Raw genomic sequence first — 25,751 nt, 5'->3', positions numbered from 1 at the left:
GTAGTGTCGTGTGGCCATAAGGTTTTAAAACTGTATCGCTGTTTTCATGAGCCTCTCAATCTCTTTTGCCTCATTGGCTTATCAAGAAGGTGGCAGTTATGTCACTGCAGACTAAGAGATTCAATTAAATACTTAATTGGATTTTTTAAAAGCCACTTACACTTAGAACATGTAATACTTACTTTTGGATTTTGTTTTCTTTGCAGCTTGCTGGAGAAGATGTTAGAATGGTCAGTCACTGATAACAGAGATTCAAAAGCTCTCCCTACACATGCTGAAAATGCCTTCAAGCTCTTGCTAATTGTACAAGATTTCCTGCAGGCAGAAGGACTAATTAATTCAAGTTTATGGACAGAAAAGGTACAGGAACTGAATAATGGGTGTACCATATATAGGCTGAAATAGGAAGGAAAAAAATTGCCAGCTTGGATACTGTCATCCCTTCTAGTCATATGTTTTTAAATCATAGACATTATAGAGTAAAGATTTATCATGGAATGGAGTACCCCATAATGAGTAAAAGAGTGTGAATGCTTACCACAGGGAATATGCTTAACTTTTCAAATTAAATAGGCCTGTAAGTGGTACTCTTTACTGAAAATTCAGGTCTCACAGACTGGAGAAATACTTGGAAAATGTAGAAGCTAAGGAAATAATATCAGTTGTAGCCTAAGCACAATTTTGCACCATGCTCATCGTGAATCCTGAATAAAAGACCAGCCAAAACTCTGCTCTCAGCTACAGGCTGAGAAATGTCACTTCTGGGGTTTGACCTATGTTGAACTTTCAACACCCATAATTTGTCTCAGCATTTATGTAGTTTCTGGCACTGGTCTTGCTTCTTCTCCAGTCTGCGTTGTCATTGCTTTTCCATTTTTCTATGCAAAAGGGGAGAGATGCTGTATGGAAAGTGTCATTATATCATGATAAATCCTCACAAAAATGCTTTTTAACGCTACTTTTTTGTGGGGAAAAAAAAAGGTATAATGTTAGTCATCAACACAGTAATTCCTAAGCTGTTCTCCAAAATACCTGCTTATGAGTACACATAGCTTAATCTTAAAGCTTCAAATTGCTAATTTTAAAAAAGTCTCTTCTTGGTAAAAGCTTTACCTTCTGTTGTGAAACCTCATTAGAAATGAGATCTGAACTTTGGAGTAATGAGAGTTGTGCTTCTTGCCAACTCTGAATTGAAAATTACAGTACTTTCATAAATTATTTTCCACTGTCTCTGGATGGAGAATTTAAAGCACCTTAGTATCCTAAGCAGGATAACTTTCAGTCAGAATGATTTTACATTTGAGTAATTTATTAGAGAATGTATCAGCATGCATTAGTTTTAAGCAAACATGCCTGGATAGTGAAATCTGCCATTTGTCTTGTGAATAACTTCCTTTCACAAAGTTTGTATCACTCCTGGTGTCCAAATTCTGACAGAAAGGAGTACCTCCTAGAGTGGAGTCTATAACTTTTCTGAGGAAATGTCATTTACTGGAATTAAATTATAGGAAAAACAGTAAGCGTACATACTATATGCTGATTTGGGCTTTATTCAGGGGAGACTAGAGTTAACATACTGAACTAGATGGAATTTTGTAGTCAGCAATTTCTTGAAATTACTGGTTTAACTGCAGTGTTCTATGATAATTTTCTGGGTTTGGTTAAGTTGGAAGTGGGAACACAGGCTTTTCTTCAGGTCTTTGAAATTACTGTGTCTCCAACTGGAGTTATTGTTTTTTTTTATTACAGCGTATTTTATTTATTTTAATTTTATACAAATCTTCTGTTTTTGCAATAGCTCTTGGAAGAACTAGTAACTCTCATGGATAGCCTGTCAGTCTGGTACTCTGCTGGCCTAGAAGCAATTAGGCTTTCACAGGTCCAAGTCCAGTTGCTCCTTGGATTCATTGCACAAGATAACTTACAGGTTTGTTCCAAATTCCTGTAAGTAGTACTGAGTTTTAAGGGCGTGTTTGATGTAACTGTTGTGGGGAGAGCTGCTCATACCAGTGGGGAGACTGGCAGCAGTCCTTTATCCTTCTATAAGGAAGATATTTTACTGTTTCTTACCACTTGAAAGTTTACAGTCCTGTCATTGTGCACCTCTGAAGCATGACAAAGAAGTAGAGGGCAAGCTGTTTGAAGTTGGAACTATGTAAGCACTAGTGGCAGTAAAAAGATAGGTATTGAAAATTGCTATTTCGAGGATTGCATTCAGTTTTGGCTGTTTGTTTTTGTAGGTCTGTGCTATGGCAGCAGCCAAACTAAACACCCTCCTGCAGACCAAAGTAATTGAGAGCCAACCTGAAGCATGCTACCTCCTGGGGAAACTGGAAGGCATTTTGAGTAGATCAATTGAAGAGAAGACAGAAACTTACTCATTTTTGATTCCTCTTGTTCGGACACTGGTATCCAAGATTTATGAACTTCTTTTCATGAACCTGCATCTCCCTTCATTGCCTCCTACCAATGGCAGCCCTTCTTTCTTTGAGGACTTTCAAGAATACTGCAGCTCTGATGAGTGGCAAGTTTATATTGACAAATATGTAAGTAGTAGATTCTTTTTTTATCATTTCCCCCCTCTTTTTAACCACGAAAGCAGAGGAACCAATTCAGAAATTGTGGTGTGCTTTTTGTTTTGCTTTGGTGGAACCAGATTATTCCAAATATGAAGCAGTATGAAGAGAACTCATTCAGACATGATAATGAGCAGATGGCACTTTATTGGAAAGTTTGTTATGAAGCATTTATGGTGAACATGCACAAGCGAGACCGGGAAAGAGGAGAAAGTAAGCTTAAATTTCAGGTAAGGTTTTGAGTGAGTGCAAGGTTCTCTTAGAAGTTAGTTCTCTTTAGAAGAACTGTCTCGAGAGTTGACTTCTAAAAGATGGATAAAATGAATTCTGGGATGATCCAATTCAAGTGACTGTGAACAGGTTAATTGTTCTAAGATTTTGTGAGAAATGTGACTATATACACTTCTAGGATATGCTTTTTAATTATACTCTCTATTTAAGAGTCTTATCTGTTAAGGTTATTTCAGTGCAGTAGGCCTTTCTCATAGTACAGCAACCTAGAATTATGCTCTGCTATCTGCTGCATCTTCTTTTACTTTGATTTGTGTTTTGAATTTCTGAAACCTGTTCTCCATTATGAGCTATCAGTTGTTTGATTTTTTTTTTTTTTTTTTTTCCCCTTAACCCTATTTCAATGCAATTAAAACATTTAAAACAGTGAACAGTTCCTATTTAACGTGTGGAAAAATTGCTTCTAATCTGACCTTTTCATATAAGGTCCAGACTCAGTTTCAGCATTAGAATTAACTGGTAATTACAGGAAATATTATAGTAAAGTTAGATTTCTCTTGTTTTCCCTTTTTTTTTTCCTTAATAAGGGAGCTTGTAATAGGTCTGTTTTATTCAGCTAGATAAAGGAAAAATACAGTGTGAGTCACATCCTAGAAATTAGAATTTAAAGAAAAGTCCTATCTATTACAGTAGGATTTCCGGTACTGACCACTTTTCTGACAATGAAAATTACTTTCCTATGGATTCAACATTGATAATGCTTTCTTCACATCTTTAAATCAAAGTCTAGCACTATTTCTTCTAGTACTAAGCTTTTTAAAATTTCTCTCCTAAGCATTAATTTAAAATTTCATAATTTTTTACTGCTAAACTTTTTTTGTTTCTTCTTATTTTATGAGAGTTCTTCGAAGACACAAGCCTGTGTTTTCAAAGGTCAGAGTTACTTCAGTGCTAGATTTATTTTTAATGGTCTTTCAGGAGCACTTTGTGGAACCATTCAGCAGAAAGGCTCGACAGGAAAATCTGCGGTACAACAGCATGCTAAAGCAACTTAGTAGTCACCACACAGCTACTCTGAGGCAGTGGAGAGCAGCCCAGCTTTACTTGTTCTCTGAACGTGGTCCTTGGTCTGAAAGGTAAGAGTGAAGTTCTTACACTGTATGTGATGCTTACAAGGAATTTGCTCACATGACTGTTTCACATAGTTAGAACCAGGTCAAATTGAGTATGATAACCCCTCTTGAGATGTGAAGTGAATACTGAATGGATCTTTTATAATGTTTTCTGCATTTAATTATCAAAATGCAAAGTCTGAAGTGTTATGCTGAGCTGGTTACCTGGATACTAGATTTTCTTGCCAAGTGGCAAATGAAAACTTTTGAGTTTTTAATGCATGAAAGTAATTTCAATTTAAGAGTACATTTTGCATGTCTTAGATTTTGGGCAAGTTCTGGATAAAGATGTTTTGGGGTTTTTTTGAGTCATTAGCTGAAACTGCAAACAATATGATGTATTTCAGTAGAAAATACTGTTAAACAGGACTGGTCCTGTTTAACATCTTTATCAATGATTTGGACAAAGGGTTTGACTGCTCCCTCGGTGAGGTCGCAGATGACACCAAGTTAAGTGGGAGTGTCGATCTGCTGGAGGAAAGGAAGACTCTGCGAAGGGCTCTGGGTAGGCTGGATCAATGAGCTGAGGACAACTGCATGAGGTTCAAAAAGGCGAGATGCCAGGTCCTGCCCTTGGGTCACAGCAACCCCAGGCAGCACCACAGGCCTGGGGCAAGAGTGGCTTGAGAGCTGCTCAGCAGAAAGGGACTTGGGGGTGCTGGTCAACAGTCAACTGAACGTGAGCCAGCAGTGTGCCCAGGTGGCCAAGGCCAGCGGCATCCTGACCTGTATCAGCAATAGAGTGGCCAGCAGGACTAGGGAAGTGATTGTCCCCCTGTACTCGGCACTGGTGAGGTGACACCTTCAGTGCTGTGTCCAGTTCTGGGCCCCTTACTTCAAAAAGGACATTGAGGCGCTGCAGTGTGGTCCAAAGAAAAGCAATGATGTTGATGAAGGGTCTAGAAAACATGTCTTATGAGAAGCAGCTGAGTGAGCTGAGCGTGTTTAGCCTGGAGGAGGCTGAGGGGGACCTCAATGCTCTCTAGAACTCCCTGAAAGGAGGTTGTAGTTGAGATGTGGATCGGCCTCTTCTACCGTGTCTCAAGTGTCAGGACAAGAGAAAATGGCCGCAAGTTGTGTCAGGGAAGGGTCAGATTAGATATTAGAAAAAAATTTTTCACTGAAAGAGTGGTTAGACTTTGCCCAGGGAAGTGGTGAAGTCACCATAGTGACTCACCAATGTCACACTTCATTCTGAAAGTGTTGAAGAGGCATCTGGATGTGGCACTTGGGGATATAGTTTAGGGATGATTATGGTGGTGACAGGTTGATGGTTGGACTAGATGATTTGAACACCTCTTCACACTTTGTTGAATCTGTGAAAATAAATGCTGTTTGCAAAGTAAAGATTGATGATTGGAGCTGCAATAGAAAATAAAAGCAATAAACTGCATTTTAATTGTATATGTTTTACAGTGTTGAAGTGGATGACCAATATTCTTCTAAATATGTTCTTTTGTAATCAGTTCATATATTTAAGTCTTTGCTTTCTTTAAACTGTTTCTATGAATATTCCTGTTTTCCTAGGAAACAGCGTCCTGTTCACTGGAAACTTTCAAACGTGGAAAACTTTTCACGTATGAGACTAAAACTAGTGCAGAATTACAACTTCAACTCTCATCAGGATGCTAGTGACCTGAGAGATAATTTAGGTAAAGTTGTATTTGCTATTTCCTTTGTCTTTACCAAAGAAAGATACACACTTTCCTCTTTGTATTTAACAAGAAGTTTATGCTAGATAATTAAGTCTTGATTTTTCTATATTTCATCTTTAGTAATACCTATAATATAATAGTACTGTTTTGACCTGAAACAGCATCTTCCTACTGATTAGAATTAGTTTCTCCTTTTTCATTGAAGTATGTTTTTATTGTGCAATAACAAAAGAAAATAACTCCTTTGTTTTAAAATAAGCAGTCACAAAGCTTTCTTGCATAAGATGATTTTTTTCAAGAAAAAGAAGCAATCAGACCAGAGTAAGCAGGCAACATTTGTTCAAAACCTTTTAGTGTTTATGATTAAAATGTGTGGATATGAAGCTGTTTCAGAAATATGCCAAAGTGGTGTAACTCTGAAGTTGGGTGCATTGGATATCAAGGCTCAAGCGAAACAAAAAAAAACACATAAGCAAAAAATATATGCAGTGTTATTTCCATTAAATCTGCGTGCTTTAACAGTGTCTGAAAGAACATTGTAATATATTTTCTTGGAAATGTCCCCATCAGAATTCATATTAAATTTTTCTTAGGTGTTTGTCTTCCTTTTCTACTTTTACAGGTCAATATGTATTTCAGCGTATTTCAAGGACTATTTTTAGTGTTCTGCATAACCCCAAAAATATTTAAGAAGTCTAGTTGCTTCTTACTTGGTTAAAACCAACATTCAACCATAGAAGACACACTTAGTAGTTTAAATTTCCAAAAGTATTGTAACAAAAAATGTTCTGAGCTGTAATGTCTATTTATGATAGGTGTGCACCAGACACAGCCCTCTAGTGAGTCTCTGCTTCTGGAAGTGGTGAAGCAGGTCAAAGTGAGTGACTTGGAAGATGATGTTCTTGAACTACCAGATGAAGACACAGCAGCCAGTTCCAATTTGTAAGTAGAGCAGAATAGAATGGTTGAAATTTGTTTCTGTGGTAGGGATAAGTATCAAGAAAGAAGTTTGGGAATTGATTAGTGTACAGAGCTTCCCTCTTTCTTTGTCTGGCCTTAACAATCCAGTCCAGGGCAGTTTTGATCAGCAGAAAAGTTTGTTGGATTTATCATTGTCAACAATGGGACATGAAAAGCCTCAGGGAAAAGAAGGCAGAGCATAGGTTTGTGAGGATCCATTGGTGATTTACTGCTCACAGTTGGTCTGAGGCTGAAGCTCCAGAATTGCTGAGGCTTTTCTGTGTGCATTGGCTGTAATTCTCAAGAGGCAATCTGCCCTATAAGGGCATGGACCAGATTTGAACTGGCTCTTGTCCATGGTTGCTGTGGCCATTCACTAAGTCATCAGTTGCATAGTGTGAAAGTTTGCTCAGTTGGCAGTAATCTGCTAGAGTACCTTGAATTTGAGCACTCCAGGGAGAAGGCCTGCTGTGTTTCCTTCATGTCACTTGTGTAACTGTAAGAAAAAAGGAGTAGGGAGGAAAGGGGGGCTTGAGGGAGGATAGCAAATACTTTTTTTCAGTATCTGGACATGTGATGTTGAGCATGCCTCTCTGTGTGTCTGTGCTGTCGAAGTCCAGTAGAGATGTGGCTCTTTCAGTGATACTGATGCATCTTCTTGTACTTAAATGCTTTCTATAGACTGTAGCAAAATAACTCGGGAAATAGCTTTAGACATGTGAACTAGAACTCAGCTGTGCTCTGGGCCAGAGAATTTAGGCACCTAGCAACTAAAAAGGGAAATGCAGCCTGACATTTTCATACTTCAAAGACATTTAAGTCCATTGTGCCTGAGGCTGAAATATTAAACCTGAAGTGACGCCATGAAATGTGTGTGGTCTGGTCTGAAGCACCCAAGACTACTGATGAAAGTAGCTTTATCTAATCATTTATGCTGTACTTTTAATGCCATTCAAATTTGATTCTTTTCTGAACTGTACTCTTACCAAGTACCTAAACAAGTGTATACTCTGTACACCCCTGTAACACTTTGTGGTATTTTTGCAGGGATGACAAGGATGAGGAAAGTCAGAAAGAAAAGCTAATATTGTCTGAAGACTGTGAACTCGTTACAGTAATTGATGTGATACCTGGCAGGCTGGAGATCACTACACAGCACATCTATTTCTTTGATGGTAGCATTGAAAAAGAGGAAGGTGAGCATGATCAATATCTCCTTTTCAGGGCAGTTCAGCATTCTGCTTTTAGTAGACTGAGTCTGATCTTTAGAGAGTGAGTACCAAACTAATTGTAGAGACAAGATTTTCTGTACTTTAATATTGCACTTGATGGTCAGGAGCTGGCTAATCCCTTCAGAATCAAGAACCTGGAACAGTACTTGCTGAACTCTTAAACTGATTCACTATTCCTAGTATTTCTTTAAAAAAATTTGCTTCCGTAAATTTTTAAATTTATTTTTAATTTTATTTTAAAAAATTGCTGACTAAGAAATAGTCATTGCCTCTCATTTTCTCCATAAAGGACACCTCTCTGTTCTCCCTGACAAATAATGTTTCACTCATGCATTGATTAAAAAGTAGCAGTACATAAGCATTAATCATGTGTATTAATCTAGTGAACTTTAATAGAATATACACATAGAATATAGAACATATATACATGTATATATATTAGACACAGTTGAGCATGAAAACAGTGAAGTGAAATGTTTGACCAATAATAGTAAAATTTTCCAAAACAATATATCAAAATGTCAGCCTTTGGGGATATTTGAACATAAAAGCTTCTGTTTGAGCCTGTTTAAGAAAGCAAAGGCATTTGGTTCATACCTTTTGTCAACAAAATATATTTGTCAACAGAATACATTTGTAATATGTTTTTAATCAGGAAGCAGAAACAAATTCTACACTCCATCAGATATTTCTTGCTTCCTTTCTCTCAGCACAACAGGCTGAAGTTAGTCTTTTCCTAGAAAAATGGTTAATCAAGCCAGATATAAAATTTACCTTTTCTAGGAATAGCTCTGGGGTGATTGGAAGTGGTACTGCCCTATGTCTGTATGAAAAGGTTTTTATATATATTTCAAGTCAATAATAGAAGTGTTTTTCCTAGGGGTAGGTTTTGATTTCAAATGGCACCTTTCTCAAATTCGAGAGATACATTTGCGTCGGTACAACCTGAGGAGGTCAGCTTTGGAGATCTTCCTTACAGATCAAACCAACTACTTCCTCAACTTCAATAAGGAGGTATGGGTTTCCTGAATGTCCTGGATTTATGTAATTAACACAAGGATCAAGTTTAAGTTCACTGATTTTATTTAATTTGAGTCTGGTGTCTTTCATAATACTGTAAGACTAGTAGCAAAAGGTTTGCTGGATATAACCATTATGGAAAACCAGACTGCAGTCTGTGAAAACCTCAATCTGGCATCTAGAAACTGATTAGTTGTGCAAAGATGGATGAAACAAGATTGTTCTTTTTCCTCTCTCTCTTGTTATCATACAGAACAATTATTAAACTAAAATTACATTAGTGGTAATCTAAATGTCTTGAAACCCACCTTTTATTAATATTGAGCAAACTAATTAGAAAAGAAAGGAAACCTTCTGGTTTAGCACAATATTTTAAATTATTGCTGTTTCTATATTCCACGGTTTAGGATTAGTGAAGGGATTTTTTTCCTCTTCAGGCAATGTCAGTGATCCTTTGTGTGGGGGACTAAGACAAATATCAGAACTTAGGGTCAGTTACATACTAGTAGGTCAATTTGAGTAGCTCTTATAAAATGTTGTGTGGTTTGGTTTAGGTGTGAAGCATGTCACATCCATGCATGTCCAAACATTGTAGGTAGCAAGAGGTCAAAGTGTTTGAAAGTGTAACTGTGTCCTGATTATTTCACATTTTAATTAGCAGATAAGTTACTTAATTGTCAGCTTCAAGCTCCAGAATATTCTTTTTATTAATGCTGTTTTCTAACAGGTACGAAATAGAGTATACAGTCGAATATTGTCACTGCGTTCTCCAAATATTTCTGGGACCAGATCTCCACAGGAACTTTTTAAAGCTTCGGGATTGATGCAGGTGCGAGACTTCAGCACAAATTGTCTAGAGCATTCCTCTGCTTTTTGAAGGAGTCCCTCAGAGTTTAGATGTCAACTGCCAACTTTTGTACCCTCCATCTGGCCCCTGAACTTCCACATGCATCTTTTTAGAATTGTTGTGTTTTGTGTTTACAGTCAGTTAAATCCACAGAGTCAGGCTCTGTTGATGTGATTGATGGGCATTCAAACATGAATGGAAAACACGTAGCAGACTTGCTTCTGTTTTTAGTCTATGATCTTGAGTGCACATTTTGGAACTTCTTTCACTAGATGTGCAAATAGTTTTCCCTGCTACCTTTTCATGATGGAGCTTTCAACAAAACCCACATGAAGATTAAGTGAGAACTGATAAAAAAGAAAAATGTCAAAATGCCTGTGTTACCATAAGCATGGATAAATTTTTCGATGTAGTAAATGTATTTTTATCTTCCATCTCTTTATGCCACAATTATTGTGTTCTCTGAGGGAGGAAGCTTTACAAATAATGTTAAAATATTGGAAATACTTTGGGTTTTATTTGTTTTCCTAATGATAAAAGCTATCATGTTATATATTTAAGTAGAAAAAATGAAATGTCTCCATCTCCACTATGGACAAATATTGAGCCCTTCTGAATGCAGCTGTGTTTGTTCCTTGGTTTAAAATATAATAATGGAGCAAAGGTGCAAGGACCTTTGCTTAGATTGCAAATTCCCATACCATTAACCCATGGGAGAACAGTTTATAAGTAAATTTTGACCTTAGAATTCTAATGGATTTCAGAGTTCTGTTCCCCTTTTTCTCAGTACTTGTTTACCTGCCTTCTTTTTGTTTCTTTCATTTCTGGTTTTCATTTCCCTTTTTATTCTGAGGCTCCTAGTTGGCTGCTGCCCTGTATTGAAAACAGTATTGTCATCAATCAGAGACCTACTTTCAGTGAAATATAGGTAGCACAATCACTGAATCACAGGGAAAATAAATTTTATTATGAGAAATTGAATCTGGACTTTCATACCATTTTTCTGATCTTGTGCCTTTCACTTGCCAGTGTTATCCTCTGGCAGATAGATACTGACAGGACATGTAACTGGCACTAGTGGTATCTTTGATATAATGAATTCCATTTTATCTTTTTCAGAAATGGGTGAATAGAGAAATATCCAACTTTGACTACCTTATTCAGCTGAACACGATGGCAGGACGAACTTACAATGACCTTGCTCAATATCCTGTGGTAATTTAAAAAGTTAATTTTTAAATTTTTGCCAAAGCTATGTATTTTTTTCTGGTTTGAAACTTGTGGTTTTAATCTCAATTTGATCTTGATTTTTTTTTTTTTTTTTTTGGTAGTTTCCCTGGATTTTAAGAGATTACACTTCAGAAGAACTGGACCTGAATAATCCTGCAGTCTTTAGGGATCTGTCCAAACCCATAGGTGTGGTAAATGAAAAGAATGCAAAGACTGTGAAAGACAAGTAGGTGTTTGAAGACTCAGTTATATTTCTCTGTCTTTTCTGAGCCTGCAGGCTAATTAACACATTCACTGTTACGACAGTAAAATTTTAAAGCTGGTTTTATAGCATCACGGATGCATTTGCAAAGGTGGTTGATTTGTGTTTCTGCTGCATTCAGATTATCTTATATGGCACTGAGTTATGTGGCAGTGAAAGGACAAAACTTATTGTTATAAATTTTCAATTGTTTCTCAGATGTGGAGATGAAAAACTGAAAGGCTGTAGAAAAAATTTAATGACCCAGCAGGTTGAAAACTGCTCTTTTTTAAGCATAGATTATTGTCTTTAAAATAAAATGTATCTTGATGACTTTTGGTAAGTTCTGTGTGGGTAGGAATAACAGGTACTTACACCAGTGTAATGTAGTGATCTTTCCTTTTTTGCTAGGGTGGGTCCTGAGTGTGGTATCATACCAGATTGCAGTCAGCTATCTTCCAAAATCTTCTGAAAACTTGGAACATGGAGAATTTTCTTTAAATTATTAGGCTCTATCCTGACTGTAATGATAATTGGTTCTTTAGCAGTATGATTAACTATAATTTCTCTTACTAGCCTTGTGATGCTGGGGAATATATCAGCCAGATGGTGGCATGGTAGAGTGAGTTTGTGAGTGGAAAAGGAGATGGGCACGAGTGTTAAATAAATCTCTCTTCTGCGTCCTGACACAGTGACACACACATTTCTAAAGTTTTTCAGGAAATTGTCACAAGTATCTTCAATAGTAAATACTCAGCTTAGTAATGTGGGGTTTTGTGGTCTGTTGTATAAAGTCATGCTGAATCAGTCCTGTCTGCCCTTTTTCTAGTTTCTGACAGCTGATAGCAAATGCCTAGGGAATAATATAACAGGTATGCAAAGGCTTCTTCTGGTGTACATTTTTATAATTTAGCAGCCTTTTGCTTAGGGACTTTCTAAGTAAGACTTGGGATTGCCATGTTTGATAGAACCCAGTGTATTTTTCTGTTACAGATTGCTGTGATTGTTTCTTTTGAATCTTTGCCTACAATAAGTACAACCCATATGTAAATCAACTGTAGTGCTCAGTTGTATTTATAAAGATTTCTTTTTTTAGATATGAGAATTTTGAGGATCCTCTTGGGATGATTGACAAATTTCACTATGGGACACATTACTCAAATGCTGCTGGTGTCATGCATTACCTCATTCGGGTAGAACCTTTCACAACACTTCATATCCAACTTCAAAGTGGCAGGTATGCTGGGGGCAAATAAGCAGCACCTTTCTATTTCTTCCTTGTCATTTTACAGAGGGAACGACCTAAGTCTAACCTGAGTTTTCTTATCCACAGATTTGACTGTGCTGACAGGCAGTTTCACTCTATTCCTGCTACCTGGCAGGCACTCATGGACAACCCCAATGATGTCAAGGAACTTATTCCAGAGTTCTTCTACTTTCCAGAGTTCCTGGAGAATCAAAATGGTAAACTGAGTGCTCAGAATATTCTCACAGAAAGCTGTTCTTGTATTCTTCAGAAAAGAACTGTTAAAACCATTTGTGAATGCTATGGAACACTTATTTAGACTTTATGATGTGATTGTAGATAGTAATCATCATTCTGGGTTCAGACTGTTTAATGAAGACACCAGTTGTGCTAAGCAGTAGCCTAAATGTTTAGAATTCAGAATATAGGCTTAAGGATGGTTAAGAATAGTGTTGTTTACCTGACGTAAAGTATGAGGGATTCTTATTTGGATGTTTGAAAAATGTAGTAATAGTTAATATTGATTAAGTAGTCAGCAAAAGTTAATAGAGATTAATTAGTGTTCTTTTTACTGGGTTCATTGGGTGATAGAGTATGGACATCTTCAAACATTTGAAGTCTTTTATTTGTTCTAGGCAACCAGCATATTTTCTGCTTGTTACTTTTATATTCCAATGCAATATTGTGTCAGCTGATTCCAGAGCCATGTAATGTTTCAGCACCCATCAGAAGAAGAGGTGGTGGGGGGGAAAGACTGTTTCACTCATACAGAATGCTGATTGAAAAGACAACATCCTGCATTCTGACATGAGACTCCTAGCCATTTTTAATTCACACTTACTGTATAGAGAATTGTTTCTCTACTTACGTTTAGAAATGGATTTGTCTCTGTGCTGCTGCTAGTTTAGTCTGCTAGGTACAATCTACTAGAGTTCTAAACTAGAAAAATTGGAAACACCCAAGTCCCACTTTCAAGTAATTTGAATATTTAGAGTTATTTCAATGATAGCTGCTGGGATTTAAGACTTCCCGAAAGCCTTGATTTTACAATCATTTAAACCTATAAGTAACTTTCTTCTTATGAATGTTTTGGACTCTTAATCCTAGTAAAGCAAAAGCAAATGTTTACAGATGAGTATGTAAAAGATTAATGCTACTTTTATGGGTGGGACTTCAGTTTCAGAATCATTAGATGCTGTGGATTATTGTTATCCTGTATCATTTAAAATTTTAAAGATTCGGAGCAGAACTTAACCTCTTGTGTCAGTGGTAGGATTATTGGAAATTGACATTAAGAATTTTTCAATGTTCTTCCCTTACAGTGAGAAAAGAACAAGTTTTAATCTTTATTGAGAAATCAAGATATTTGAAGTGTTTTGTAGTAACTCTTAAAATTCTCTGAATTATTCACTAGGTTTTAACTTAGGCCAGCTTCAAATATCAAAAGAGGTGGTAAATGATGTTGTTCTGCCGAAATGGGCCCACTCTCCAGAAGACTTCATTTATAAACACAGGAAGGCTTTGGTAAGATGATGTTTCATGTGCCGTAATTGTAAAGAAAGTACATTTGCACATTGTTACTGTGGCTTAAATGTAAAATGACTAGGATGACATTCCAACTAGTCTTGTGGTCACATTCGACATTAAAAGTATCATTACAACATCCCATTAAAAACACTGTGTATGTTGATAAAATCCTCAAAAGAGCATTTAGTCTTTTGGGCATTTTAGGCACTAATCATTTGGGCATTTGCTGCCCTAGGAGATAAAATGCAGAAAGAGGTGATTTTAGGTGATTAGGCTTCCCTTGCTATTTAAAGATTATTGGGTATGGTATTGGGAAGCTAACAAGTTACCTTCCCTTGCATAGCTGCATCTCAATATTCCAGATCTGCTGCATGACTGTATTAATTTTCCCTCTTACCTGGCACTTACTGCCCATAACACATGAATATTCATATGTTTCTGCCCTATACCGATAAATACCTAATGTGTGAATACTCTTAGTTTAGTAGTTCAGTCTCCTCTGCAGAAAGTAGTAAACACTTCAAGATGAGAGCAGTACTTCTCTTATTCTTACAAGAGCATCTTTTCCTTCTAGGAATCTGAGTATGTTTCTGCTCATCTTCATGAATGGATAGATTTGATTTTTGGCTACAAGCAGAGGGGACCAGCTGCAGTGGAGGCGCTTAATGTGTTCTATTATTGTACTTATGAAGGTACAAAGCAGTATGCTCTCTTGTCATTGTCATCAGACCTGTGAGTTTTCAGTATTAGACAGAAAACACTTGATTTGTGAACATACCATGCAGTAGCATATGGTAAGGCAACAGATTTACCATCAAATAACCAGTACAGTTTTTTTTAAAGGAGGGCTGTTACAGTTACTTGTCTTTTCTTTCTAAAAGTTATTGGGGTTTTTTGTTAGTTTCTTATTTGCTTGCTTAAAAGCATTGACGGGAAGAGGTTTCTTGTGGTTTAGGAGTTAAGGCAAGTTCCTTCTAAAGAACTAATATTGAAGACAAATGTTGATCTGTTAATTTCAAAGTTAAATCTTGGGTGGGTTTTCTGTGCTACTTGTTTCTTGCCTGAAGTATATTAAATTCATTTGATAAGAAAAAAGGCTAGAATTCTTTTGCTTACGGATATACTTATATTTTAAATGGACGCATTGTTTGGGGGCTTTCCTGGGGTAAAGGATGATAATGCTGCAAATAAATTAAGTTTTGCAACATTAGTTGACCATATTGGTTATCAATAAGTTGTTTGGATTGTGGGTTTTTTCCATCTTTCTACTCTTTATCATTCTGGTTGTGATACAGGGGCTGTGGATTTGGATGCTTTAACAGATGAAAAAGAAAGGAAAGCTTTAGAAGGGATGATAAACAATTTTGGGCAAACTCCCTGTCAGCTGTTGAAGGTAATGCTTTTTTGTTCCCACTCAACCAGACCTTTGTGGTTGAAATACAACTGAGTTACAAAGGACTTCTGAAAAAATAATGCTTTGTAAGATAATTACTTGTAATTTTAGGAATGTTAAGTCTGTTTTACATTAACATTTTAAAATAACCCATTTTCAAAATAAATTTACTTAAAGAAGGGAAATTAGGTACATAAAAGACTGTTTTCCCATTAAGATTCTGAGTATCTCGTGTATTGAACAAATTAATAAATTAGTCTAATTTGTTACTCCTTCAACTATTGCTTCCTAGGAGCCCCATCCACAAAGGCTGTCAGCAGAAGAGGTAGTGCAAAGACTATCTAAAAGTGATACCTCTACTCTGAATCTCTTCCAACACCTCACTGAACTGAAGTCATTCTTCATAGAGGTACATGTGTTACTTGAAGTTATTTAAAGTCTAGTTGAAACTTCTGATGTACTCAAAACAAAAGGTCACAACCTAGATGAAAATAAACTTTCTTCCTATTTAAAGAAAATATTTTACAATGCAGTGTGTATAAAATGAGCTCTGTCTTTTTAGTTAGCTTCATAGAGGTTGAATCCCATAAATACGTGTCTGCTGGATGCTTGTGTTTGTTGTTTAAATATTAAATTAGTCACCACACCAAGAAAACTCAAGACGTCACTGGTGGTGTCGGAGGACTCACTGAACTTGGTAGCTAAACTCACTAATTTGAGGCAGAGCCAGGGTTTCATTTGCAGTGTTTGGGACAAAGCATACCTACATGAACTGAATGTGTGTGTACCAGTGTCTTAGAGTTACTGTACAGGTCTGACACTGAATCCAGAGTCTTTGGATCTGATTCTTCACAGTTTCTAGAGTTGTCCTTTTTGCTCTTGGATATAATCAGATCAAAAGCATGTCTTTTTTTTTTTTTTCTTTAGGGAATTAGTGATGGTGTGCCCATTGTCAAAGCTGTTGTTCCCAGGAGTCAGTCACGTTCCTTTATTTCTCAGGGAAGCCCAGAGATCTTGGTGAGTTGCATGTGTCAATACTGTTATTATACTGCAGACAGTCAGATGGATGTTTCTTTGGTTTTTTTCATACAGCGTGTAGAGAAACACTTAATTGTTCCTGTTCAGATGTGTTCCTTTAACCTATAATGAATGTCAGCTATAAGTTAAACATTTATCTTCCGAAGGAGAAGCGAGGCTGATTTCTTGAATGGCATTAAAGAGCTGATGAGACATGACTGTAAGTTGTAGCGAGGCATATTGTAAGTTGCCCACTTGATTCACTTCCACGTGGCAACCAATTTCCTAGTGCAGTGCAGCCCAGATTTAAAATTACAGGATGGAGTTATTAATGGTGTCTTTATATTTATCATTGCTTTCCAACCCCTATATAAAATATACCATATGTTTTGCATACACACTCCAAAGACCTGCACTGTTGCTAAAACTAACTTTTGCACTAATACAGGTTTTAGTACTATGGCAGATGACCAAATAATGAGGACAGTGTTTTTGTATTTACATCTGTATATATATATGACCTAGATATTGGTCCTAGTGCAATAATGTTATGTTTTGCAGGAAAGAATATTCTTTTCCAATATTCCTATTTTGCAGGTCAAAATTATTGTCCTGGCTTAATGTGGTACATGCATGTTATTTGGAATTTGGACACATCTAAAATTATGATTGTGTTTTTTTATAAATATCTGATGAAAATACCTTACATATTTAGATTCTTTTGTTACTTCCTCAGAAATGGAACTGTAGTATGTTTTTAAAACTTCCTTTGTTAATGTGTTAACTGCTAATGATTACTATTCAAAGAAGACAAGAAGCAGCAGCTTAAATTAAATGACTGGATTGTAATTAAATGTTTGAGAGGGGTTGGTCAGCTGAGATTTTTCATTTTTGTCTCCTGCCTGTTCCTCCACCCCAGCTTCTCTGACCTATCTAGAATATACACTATTCTAGCTTGGTACTATGTACCACATGTGGATTAACTCATCTGAGCTGGAGTTTTTACTTGTTTGTTTGTTGGGGGAGAGTTACATGTGGTTTTTCCTTTGTGGTAAATTTTCAAGAAGCCTCTACTGGGTTTTATGCAAGCTCTATTACCGTGAAGGCAATCAGAAAATATACCTCTCAGTTTCACCATTTTTTTTTTAATCAAACTTTTTTAGGTAACAGCAAGTCTGAACTGCATTATTGGAACTCATGGTTGGCTGCCTTATGATAAAAATATCTCCAACTATTTTACTTTCATCAGAGATACTACAGTGACAAATCCCAAGTAAGCAAATTATGAGGAGGGGTGCAGATGAATACATCTAAACTAATGGAATACAGCAATTGTTCAGCTATCAATGGATTGTTCTGTTTCCATTGTCTGAGTTTTCACCTAGGAATTCATCTTCTGATGTTCAGTAATACTACACCTAGTCTGTAATGGCATTCTAGTAAAGAGTTATGTGTCATTTCAAGCTTTGTTGTTCTTAGAGCTACTTCCAATTTTTTTCTAATTATCAATCATAGAAACTCATCTTGAAATCCAAGATGGGCAGTCTTCATACTTTCTTACACAATATCTGCTGGTTTGGGGTTTTTGGTTTTAGAATATTCCTTTTTCTCTTAGATGTTACAGTACTTAGTAAGGACATGAGTTATCAAATTGCATAAAAGACTGAAAATATCTAATGTAAAATCTCACTTCCACTCTGCTGATGGCAGTGAGAGTTTTGCCATAGGTATAGCCTCCTTTATAGATGGAACTTGTAATGGATTTTTAAGGATAGAGGAAGTGCAAAATACATAGATTTGAACTAAGGTTACTCTTAACTGCCCATCATTTGCCTACAGAACCCAACGCAACATGAGTGGTCCTTTTGCACCAGGACTGGAGATCACCTCAAAGCTGTTTGCAGTGTCCCATGATGCAAAGCTGCTCTTCAGTGGAGGACACTGGGACAACAGCATCAGGGTGACATCTCTCACGAAAGGCAAGCTGATCGGACAGCACATCAGGCACATGGGTTAGTAACTCTTTGTATTATGAAATAAAAAGGGTTTATGTGTGTACCTTGTTATTTGGTGGTCTTGGAAGGAATTATAGGCTTGGGCAAACAAGCACAGCAGTTATGAAGCAGTGGAAGCATAAGAATGAAAGAATGCTTGAACCATGATTATACATAAATACTTGAACATGGCTTTTTAGTCACTGTAGTGGTGGTTTAGTGCTGTTTTTAGGTAGCAAGGCTGAATAGGTCAGGTTGGTACACTTGGCTGCACTATGACTTCATTGTTTCAAAGAGTCTCATCACCCTTATCACAGTGGATGATTTCATGCTGATGCAAATCAGGATATGTTGTTGCCAAATTGTATCCACATCGTCAGTCTGTGGGAAATTAGTCTTAAATACCAATGTGATAACTTTGTTTGCTTTCCTTTATCTAGATATTGTGACCTGCTTGGCAATAGACTACTGTGGAATTCATTTAATTTCAGGCTCCAGAGATACTACCTGTATGATATGGCAAATAGTTCAGCAGGTATGTTACTTAGGTGTACTCTGAGAAGCGGTTTCTGAATGTATTTTTGTCCTTCTCTGTTTTGCTATGATGTTTTGTTGATTTCCCTTCAGGTTTACAAGGAAGATAGTCCACTAAAATTGATTAGCTTAATAATTTTACTCCCATTGTCTTCTCTGTTTGAAAAATTATCCACATTAGTTACTATATAGGTGAAGTACGCTATTTTAGAAGCTCTTTTAAAGATTTTGTAGATTATTTTCATGGTAAGAAAATAGGAATTTTGCATTTCTAGGCAGTTGTTCACTCCAGTATTTGCATTTTAGCACTGCCTTTTCTCTGTGGAGAGTATTGATGTCTACAATAGGAGCTAGTCTATTACCTGCATTTACACTGTCATTTGATAATATTGGTCTTGTGCTTTCACACAGTGAAGGTGGTTGTGTGATCCAGGCGTGTGCTTACACTAAAAATGTGAAGCCATTTTCATTGTTATGCATTTAAAATATTCATTTCTAATTGCTACATTCCAGATATACAAGTAGAATTAACTGTCCCAGGGGAGCTGTCATGTTTTGGTCAGGTCATGTTCTTCTTATCATTGAACTGAAGTCAGCACATTAAAGCAGAAGAGTGGTGCATAACTGCATGTGTTTTTGTGGAAGCTGTCTTTATGGTGGGAGTATTCACAGTTCTTTCAGCTGTAGTAACAGTGCAGGGTCAAAAAAAAGTGAGACCTTAGAGCTCATACCAGTATTTTTTTGTCTCAAGAGGGGATAAATGTTGGAAAATTTTTAGTTTATCTTTTCAGTGTGAGTTGAACAGTCATCCTCTGGAGATTATCTTTGTTTAGAATTACTTTTTCTTAAGATCTGAATGTATTTTTTGTTTAATAGATATAAGAATGATGTTTTATGTATTATAACTTCTTGTGAGAGTTTTATCTTGGTCTTTACAAAGTGGCAGCAATGGACTGCATACTGGCAGCTCCATTCTAATTGTCTTCTCTGCACTGTCACCTTTCCCAGCCCTGTATTTTGACACTTGTTCTGTATTCCTGCATGCTTCAGGCTTTCAGGACTTGGTTTGCAGTCAAATTTTTATCAGAGAAATGAGAACAAATAGTTCTCTGCAGAACTGTTTACTGTACCTTCTCTCTAAGTACAGGTCTTGCCTTAGAATTGGTTTGAGAATGTCTGTGTGTGCTGGCAGTACACTCCCTGTAAGAAAAGTTGTGATACCCTGCAGTTATGTGGGAAAATTACTATTCTTCATGAACATTATTGCAAGATTTCCTTTGCATATCACACTACTGGTAGTCACTGAGAAGGATTATTTCCTTACTTTTCCTTAGAAAATGAAAGGATTGCTGTTATTTTAAGCAAAATAGCCTTCAGCTTCTTTAAGCTTAGCTGTAGAGATAGTGCTTGATTCCAGGGTAAACTGTAAGAACTGGACAAGCCCAGATACACAGGCAAAGAATAAATGTGTGGATGGGGGGGTGAACAAGCCCTGTTAGGACTGCTCACTGTGGCCCTTGCACTCCTGGACACCTGAAGGGATAGAGACAAGACAGCTAAGTAACACACTCTCTCTCTCTCTCTCACACACACACACACATGGAGTAAGTGCATGTTTGTTCATTCACATGATTTCAGTGAATAGGGCTGCTGACACAAAAGGCAGTAAATTAAAACTGGAATGGGTGAGTTATACCTTTGGTTTTGGCCTACGTCAAATACACACCTCTCACAACTGAAGATACCAGAAATTCATTTTTTGTTTGTCCTCAGCTGCAAGAGAATGTGTCATTGCACTTTTTGTTACTCTCAGGGAGGAGTGCCTGTAGGCCTGGCACCTAAGCCATTTCAGATCCTTTATGGGCATACTGATGAAGTTTCGAGTGTTGGCATCAGCACTGAACTTGATATGGCAGTGTCAGGATCCAGGGTAAGCATCTTCCTACTTTTCCCTTTTTTGCCTCTTCTCTACTCAAACTATAGAGCACACTTGAAGTTAAGAAAAATACAAAAAATGTCACTATTGCACAATTCTTTTCTTCATCCTTGCGCAGCGAGAAGATATGTGCCATCTCCTTTGCTGCCTGCTTACATCAGGCTGTCTCAAACTGCTGTGCACAGCATGGGCCTCACCTATTATGTTCTGTTACTCTGCACAGATGAGCTTTAACACGTGTGGACTTCCTTAGAGATTTTAAGCTTCTCATAGCGATAATTCTGAAGCAGTTTCTTCCCTGCTCTGTTAACCCTGTGCAGCTTGCTCATAGTCTGCCTTACTCTACTACGCTGGCAGGCTGCTGAACTCTGACTTTGTACTGCACATAATGCCTACTCGTAAATGTGACATATGAAATGGCTGATTTGCTGCCTGCCCTTCCCCTCTTGCCCTCCTTGGATTTGGTTTTTTCATATGCCTATAGTGCATGGTCTTGAGGGGAAGGCTTCTTTGTCCTTAGCTCCTGTTAAGGATTTGAGTGCTTTCAAAGTATTCCCTGTATCCTCTCCGTGTAAGTGTTGTGGTAACTTACCTGCTGAGTAACAGTTTGCCTCGCTTTGGTTGCTGCAGGATGGCACTGTTATTGTCCGCACTATTCGGAAAGGTCAGTACGTGAGGACTTTGCGACCACCTTGTGAGAGTTCTCTCCTGCTGACTGTTCCCAATCTGGCTGTGTCCTGGGAAGGACATATAGTTGTCCACACCAGCGTAGAAGGAAAGACTACTCTTAAGGTACTTAGGTTCATGGAATACCTCTGTTTCAAGTCACTGAAGACTTTAATCGTAAATATACCTAACTTATTTCCTAAGGGAAAGGCCTTTTGAGCATGCAGTGTCTGTTTCCATTTTTTTTTTAATTTTTCTAGCCAATTTCAATGAAATTTGATTAAAAGATAAATCACAGGCATATTGTGCTCCTGTGAGTTTCATGAAGATCTCCAAACACGTGCAAGGAAGATGCTTAAGCATAGGCTAACAAATATTCCTGGGAAAGCTGCTTTGAACTGGAAAACTAGTGGAAACAAGTTCCACTGTGCACAGAAACAAGGGCTTGTAAGGGGAGCAATAAGTTCTGTGTGCAAGATGCTCAGTGACTACAGTTTCTTAGTTTCAGATTGGGGACATAGCTCTAAGGTTCACTGGTAGCTTATTCTGCCTGTTGAGGAGCTGTGTAGTTGCTTTAATAAGGAATCAAGTTGTGATTTCTAGGAGCATAGGAAATTTATTGGTAGACAAATTTTTTTAACCTAGGCATACTAGCTACATTGGGAAGATGGGGAGAGAAGAGACCCAAGGTATTGTCAGGCTGAAAGAATTTAAGACACTTTTGTTAGTTCAGTGTCTTTAATCCATCAAGAATTTGTTGCCTTGTCCAGAAAATGCTTTTAGGTCTAGTGCTATAGAAATATACTTGTTTCCTTCTGCTTTTCATTTTGGGAGGGGAAGGGGGGGGAGGAGGGTGGTAGCAAGGCTGAAGATGAGTGCTGCCTTCCTTTCTTCTTCCTTAAGAAAAATCCTTATAAAATAGGGACCTGTCTATTAAATCCATGATGTTTCCTGGAGATTTGGAATTAATTAAATTGATAGGTAAGATGTTACAATGTTACATAAAGAGGTAACTTCAAACATTTCCTTACAGGACCTTGCATCCATACTTATTGAGTGTAGAATCGCTACTCTTGTATCATTCAACAAGGAGACTGTTTTCAACAGTGTCTGTGGGTTTGCTCCTATTAGTGAGTTGGGGATACAGATGCTACACTCTTTATCCTGTCAGTCCTCTGTGACATACTTATTTTTGATCTGTTCAGGATAAGAATGCATTACATCTCTATTCTGTCAATGGAAAATATCTGGGTTCTGAGACTCTGAAGGAGGAAGTGTCAGATATGTGTGTGACTGGCGAGTATATCGTGATGGGCAGCTTACAGGGATTTCTCTCCATACGGGATCTCTACAGGTAATGTACCACCATCAGTAGTTTATTATTGAGGTACAAATAGTACAAATATAAGGGCTCATTGAAAAATGGCTGTATAATATGGACTTTGCTTGGTGCTATGGGCAATTCCTGTGTTCCTGAAAAAACTTTTTGGGGAGAACTAAGACAGGGAGAAAAATAAAGTAAGAGGTTGTAACTGACCTCTTTCTTCCCAGACATTTATCCCAATTAGACACCTAGAACTGACAGAATTCAGGAGGAGCTGTGTCTGACATTTGCAAACTGTGATTTTCCTCTGATTAGTGACAGGGAGCTCAGCAACTGCAGGATCAAGTCTCATGTTGCTCTGCACTGAGTTTTAAGCTCCACTTACTGCTACTCTCTGTAGAGCTCCATTGTTCCTCAGAATGGGAGTGATCTTTGTCACTTAGGCAGCTGTGGTACTAATGTTACTATATTTCAGTGAAAATGTCTTAGCTTACTGGCTTACCCATCAATGCCTTTACTTGTTATTGAAGCTCTGTTCTGGGATATGATTACATTGTTCTGTAGGAGTTTACAATAATGGAAATTGCAAACTGCATCCTTGAGAAAGTGTGTTTTATAGTGCATCCTGTGGACAGCCATTTCAACTGCAATGTGATTCTTTGCAGTATGTGCAAACAAATATATGATGTACTTTCTCTCTGTGGTTTTTTGGTTCCTTTCAGCCTGAGTCTGAGCATCTCCCCCTTAGCCATGCGACTGCCAATTCACTGCATTTCTGTCACCAAGGAGTACAGCCACATCCTTGTTGGCTTGGAGGATGGCAAGTTGATTATCGTTGGTGTTGGCAAGCCAGCAGAGGTAAAACCTACCATCAAGAACTTTTTCTACCGAACAGTGGGAAGTTCACTTATTTCTGCTTTCCAGTTGAGCAAGAGGTCTCCTCTATGGCAGGGTAAATTTAAGAGCAAGTTTCAGTTTTCAGTGGGAAACAAATAACTGTTGAGACTGCTCTACTGAAAGTTCTCATTAAGAATCAGAGGTATTTAGGGATCGGAGATGGGAAGCTCAGCTGGACTAACTTCCAGACTTTATCACTCACATCTGAATAAGCAAAGTCATAATAGCTAATCTTTTCTGAACGGGATAGTGTTGTCAGCCACTTCTTGATGAAATAATTTCCCTGAAGAAAGTTGGAAAAAAAGAGAGCAAGCCACTTTGTTTATTTTTACAGTTTCTGTCAGATATCTTTTAATATGTATTGACTGACATTGGGGGGGGGGAAAATATTACTTCTTTCTGTTTAAAGTGTCTAATTGCAATGCACAGAGAATCACTTCTGTAGGTTCTCAGTATGCTCAGTGCTCCATATGGTGAATATAAACTTGTTGGTACTGCATATGCAATATCAAATACACAGCATCCATCTGTCAAATAGATATGCCCAGTTTTTCTTGTGCAAAACATAGGTTTTGCTTTAAGTACTTCTTGTCATGACTTTCAAAGTACTTGAGTTAGCTTAAACCTGCTTCTCTCTATAACTGGATCTCTGTTGTGCTGCAATGTATTTATTTGAAAATGTGATTATCACTTTTGCATGACCTTTAGTACATGCCAGAAAAGTGTCTTAATTTAATTTTATATTTTAAATGTGATAAAAGAGAACTTACTTGTCAATATTTCAGTATGTTTTAGCTAGGAGATACATAGTTTAAGACTGGAAATAGGCTTCACACAGTGGTAGTCTGATCTTGCTTGCAGCAGATGCGGTGGGGTTGGTTTTCACTGACTTCCAGTTGAACAGCTTTTATTCTATTGTAGAATTGACAAAGAGCTGATTATGATGTGGTTAAACATATGTTTGTAACAGCAGTTTTAAAGTCACTGTCATTTCTAAGCTTCCTATTCTGTAGAAAGATCTTTTGTAGGCTGAAATTTGTATGTATCATTAGACTGAAGGCTTTTTGTTTTCTTATTTTCAGTTCTTAATCATATCTATTTTTCTAACTATGCAGAAAGTGTTGTTTCAAAGACTGGTTTCCTTTTATGACTGTAGAGGCCTTCCAATGATTTTTTTTTTCAGGATTTTCTGTTTATATTTCAGATGATCTTCAAGTTAATATCCATGTAAATAGATTTTTTTTTTTTAAGCACAAACATATAAGGAATATTATGTCCCAGATTTTCTAGTTTTCTATAATGGCATCAATCAATATATTTGAAAAGTGTATGTATGTGGGGTGTTTATTTGTTGAATGATTTATTTTTAGTTTGGAAGGAATTAATTACTAGAATTTATCTGTATGCAGAAGACAGTGTTGTAGTTCTGGCTTTCGGTGGTCATACTGATCCTTAGGACAGAGGATTGGATCCATAGGAGTGACCTTCTCTAATGTGCATAAAGGGAAATGCTGCTTGGTATTAAGATTGGCCTTTAGTGTTTCTACATTGGCAGTATCTAGTATGAAATATAATAAATGTTTTTGTGTTTTTAACAGTTACTTAGCTGGTTTGGATGTTGCAGAAGTCTGGGCAATTATAACCTGTTAGTGTTAATCCTGGTCAGCACTGTGCCTTTTCTAGAACACTGCTGCTGTAATAATACAGTTCTTAAGCTTGTTAAATTTGTAGTAGTAACTGGGGGGAACTGTTCCTGAACTTGTGTTGTTAAGGCATGCATCTTGTTTACTGAACTGCAAGCAATTTCATAACCTAATCAGCTGCCAGGCTGATCACTACTGGCCAATCATCAACCTTGTACTTTGGCAGTAAAACAGTTTCTTACAAATTGTTGTCAGATTGCAGACCTACCAGATGCTGGATTTAATATGGCCTCTGGTTGCTTGTTATCTGTCTTAACTTGTGGAGTACTCAGTATGACTTACTTCTGGTTTAAATTTTACTCTGAACACTTCACACAGGATCTTTGGAAGACTATAAATTTGACACCAGG

General features: G+C 37.2%; 1 protein-coding gene across 5 annotated transcripts in view; it reads left to right on the top strand.

Annotated features, from left to right (window-relative positions):
• NBEAL1 (neurobeachin like 1) overlaps positions 1 to 25,751 on the top strand; it is an 85,264-nt gene that overhangs the window by 52,465 nt on the left and 7,048 nt on the right. For 4 of the 5 annotated variants that reach the window (XM_032693784.1, XM_032693785.1, XM_032693783.1 and 1 more), the window contains 26 exons: positions 207 to 360; positions 1,799 to 1,927; positions 2,241 to 2,546; positions 2,657 to 2,806; positions 3,786 to 3,943; positions 5,507 to 5,631; positions 6,450 to 6,576; positions 7,642 to 7,790; positions 8,707 to 8,840; positions 9,574 to 9,675; positions 10,813 to 10,908; positions 11,025 to 11,149; positions 12,261 to 12,401; positions 12,498 to 12,628; positions 13,825 to 13,934; positions 14,512 to 14,629; positions 15,233 to 15,330; positions 15,623 to 15,739; positions 16,258 to 16,347; positions 17,511 to 17,620; positions 18,187 to 18,359; positions 18,782 to 18,876; positions 20,689 to 20,805; positions 21,442 to 21,603; positions 22,683 to 22,831; positions 23,524 to 23,659. In XM_032693784.1, coding sequence (XP_032549675.1) covers positions 207 to 360; positions 1,799 to 1,927; positions 2,241 to 2,546; positions 2,657 to 2,806; positions 3,786 to 3,943; positions 5,507 to 5,631; positions 6,450 to 6,576; positions 7,642 to 7,790; positions 8,707 to 8,840; positions 9,574 to 9,675; positions 10,813 to 10,908; positions 11,025 to 11,149; positions 12,261 to 12,401; positions 12,498 to 12,628; positions 13,825 to 13,934; positions 14,512 to 14,629; positions 15,233 to 15,330; positions 15,623 to 15,739; positions 16,258 to 16,347; positions 17,511 to 17,620; positions 18,187 to 18,359; positions 18,782 to 18,876; positions 20,689 to 20,805; positions 21,442 to 21,603; positions 22,683 to 22,831; positions 23,524 to 23,659 — 3,502 coding nt within the window. Of the gene's footprint in view, positions 1 to 206; positions 361 to 1,798; positions 1,928 to 2,240; positions 2,547 to 2,656; positions 2,807 to 3,785; positions 3,944 to 5,506; positions 5,632 to 6,449; positions 6,577 to 7,641; positions 7,791 to 8,706; positions 8,841 to 9,573; positions 9,676 to 10,812; positions 10,909 to 11,024; positions 11,150 to 12,260; positions 12,402 to 12,497; positions 12,629 to 13,824; positions 13,935 to 14,511; positions 14,630 to 15,232; positions 15,331 to 15,622; positions 15,740 to 16,257; positions 16,348 to 17,510; positions 17,621 to 18,186; positions 18,360 to 18,781; positions 18,877 to 20,648; positions 20,806 to 21,441; positions 21,604 to 22,682; positions 22,832 to 23,523; positions 23,660 to 25,751 lie in introns of those variants that run through there. The other variant, XR_004358124.1, reaches the window with a different exon arrangement.

Source organism: Chiroxiphia lanceolata, chromosome 7 (assembly GCF_009829145.1).
Source record: "Chiroxiphia lanceolata isolate bChiLan1 chromosome 7, bChiLan1.pri, whole genome shotgun sequence".
Classification (NCBI taxonomy): domain Eukaryota; kingdom Metazoa; phylum Chordata; class Aves; order Passeriformes; family Pipridae; genus Chiroxiphia; species Chiroxiphia lanceolata.
Note: the sequence above shows the minus strand (reverse complement) of the source record. Positions and strands in the feature narration are given on the sequence as shown.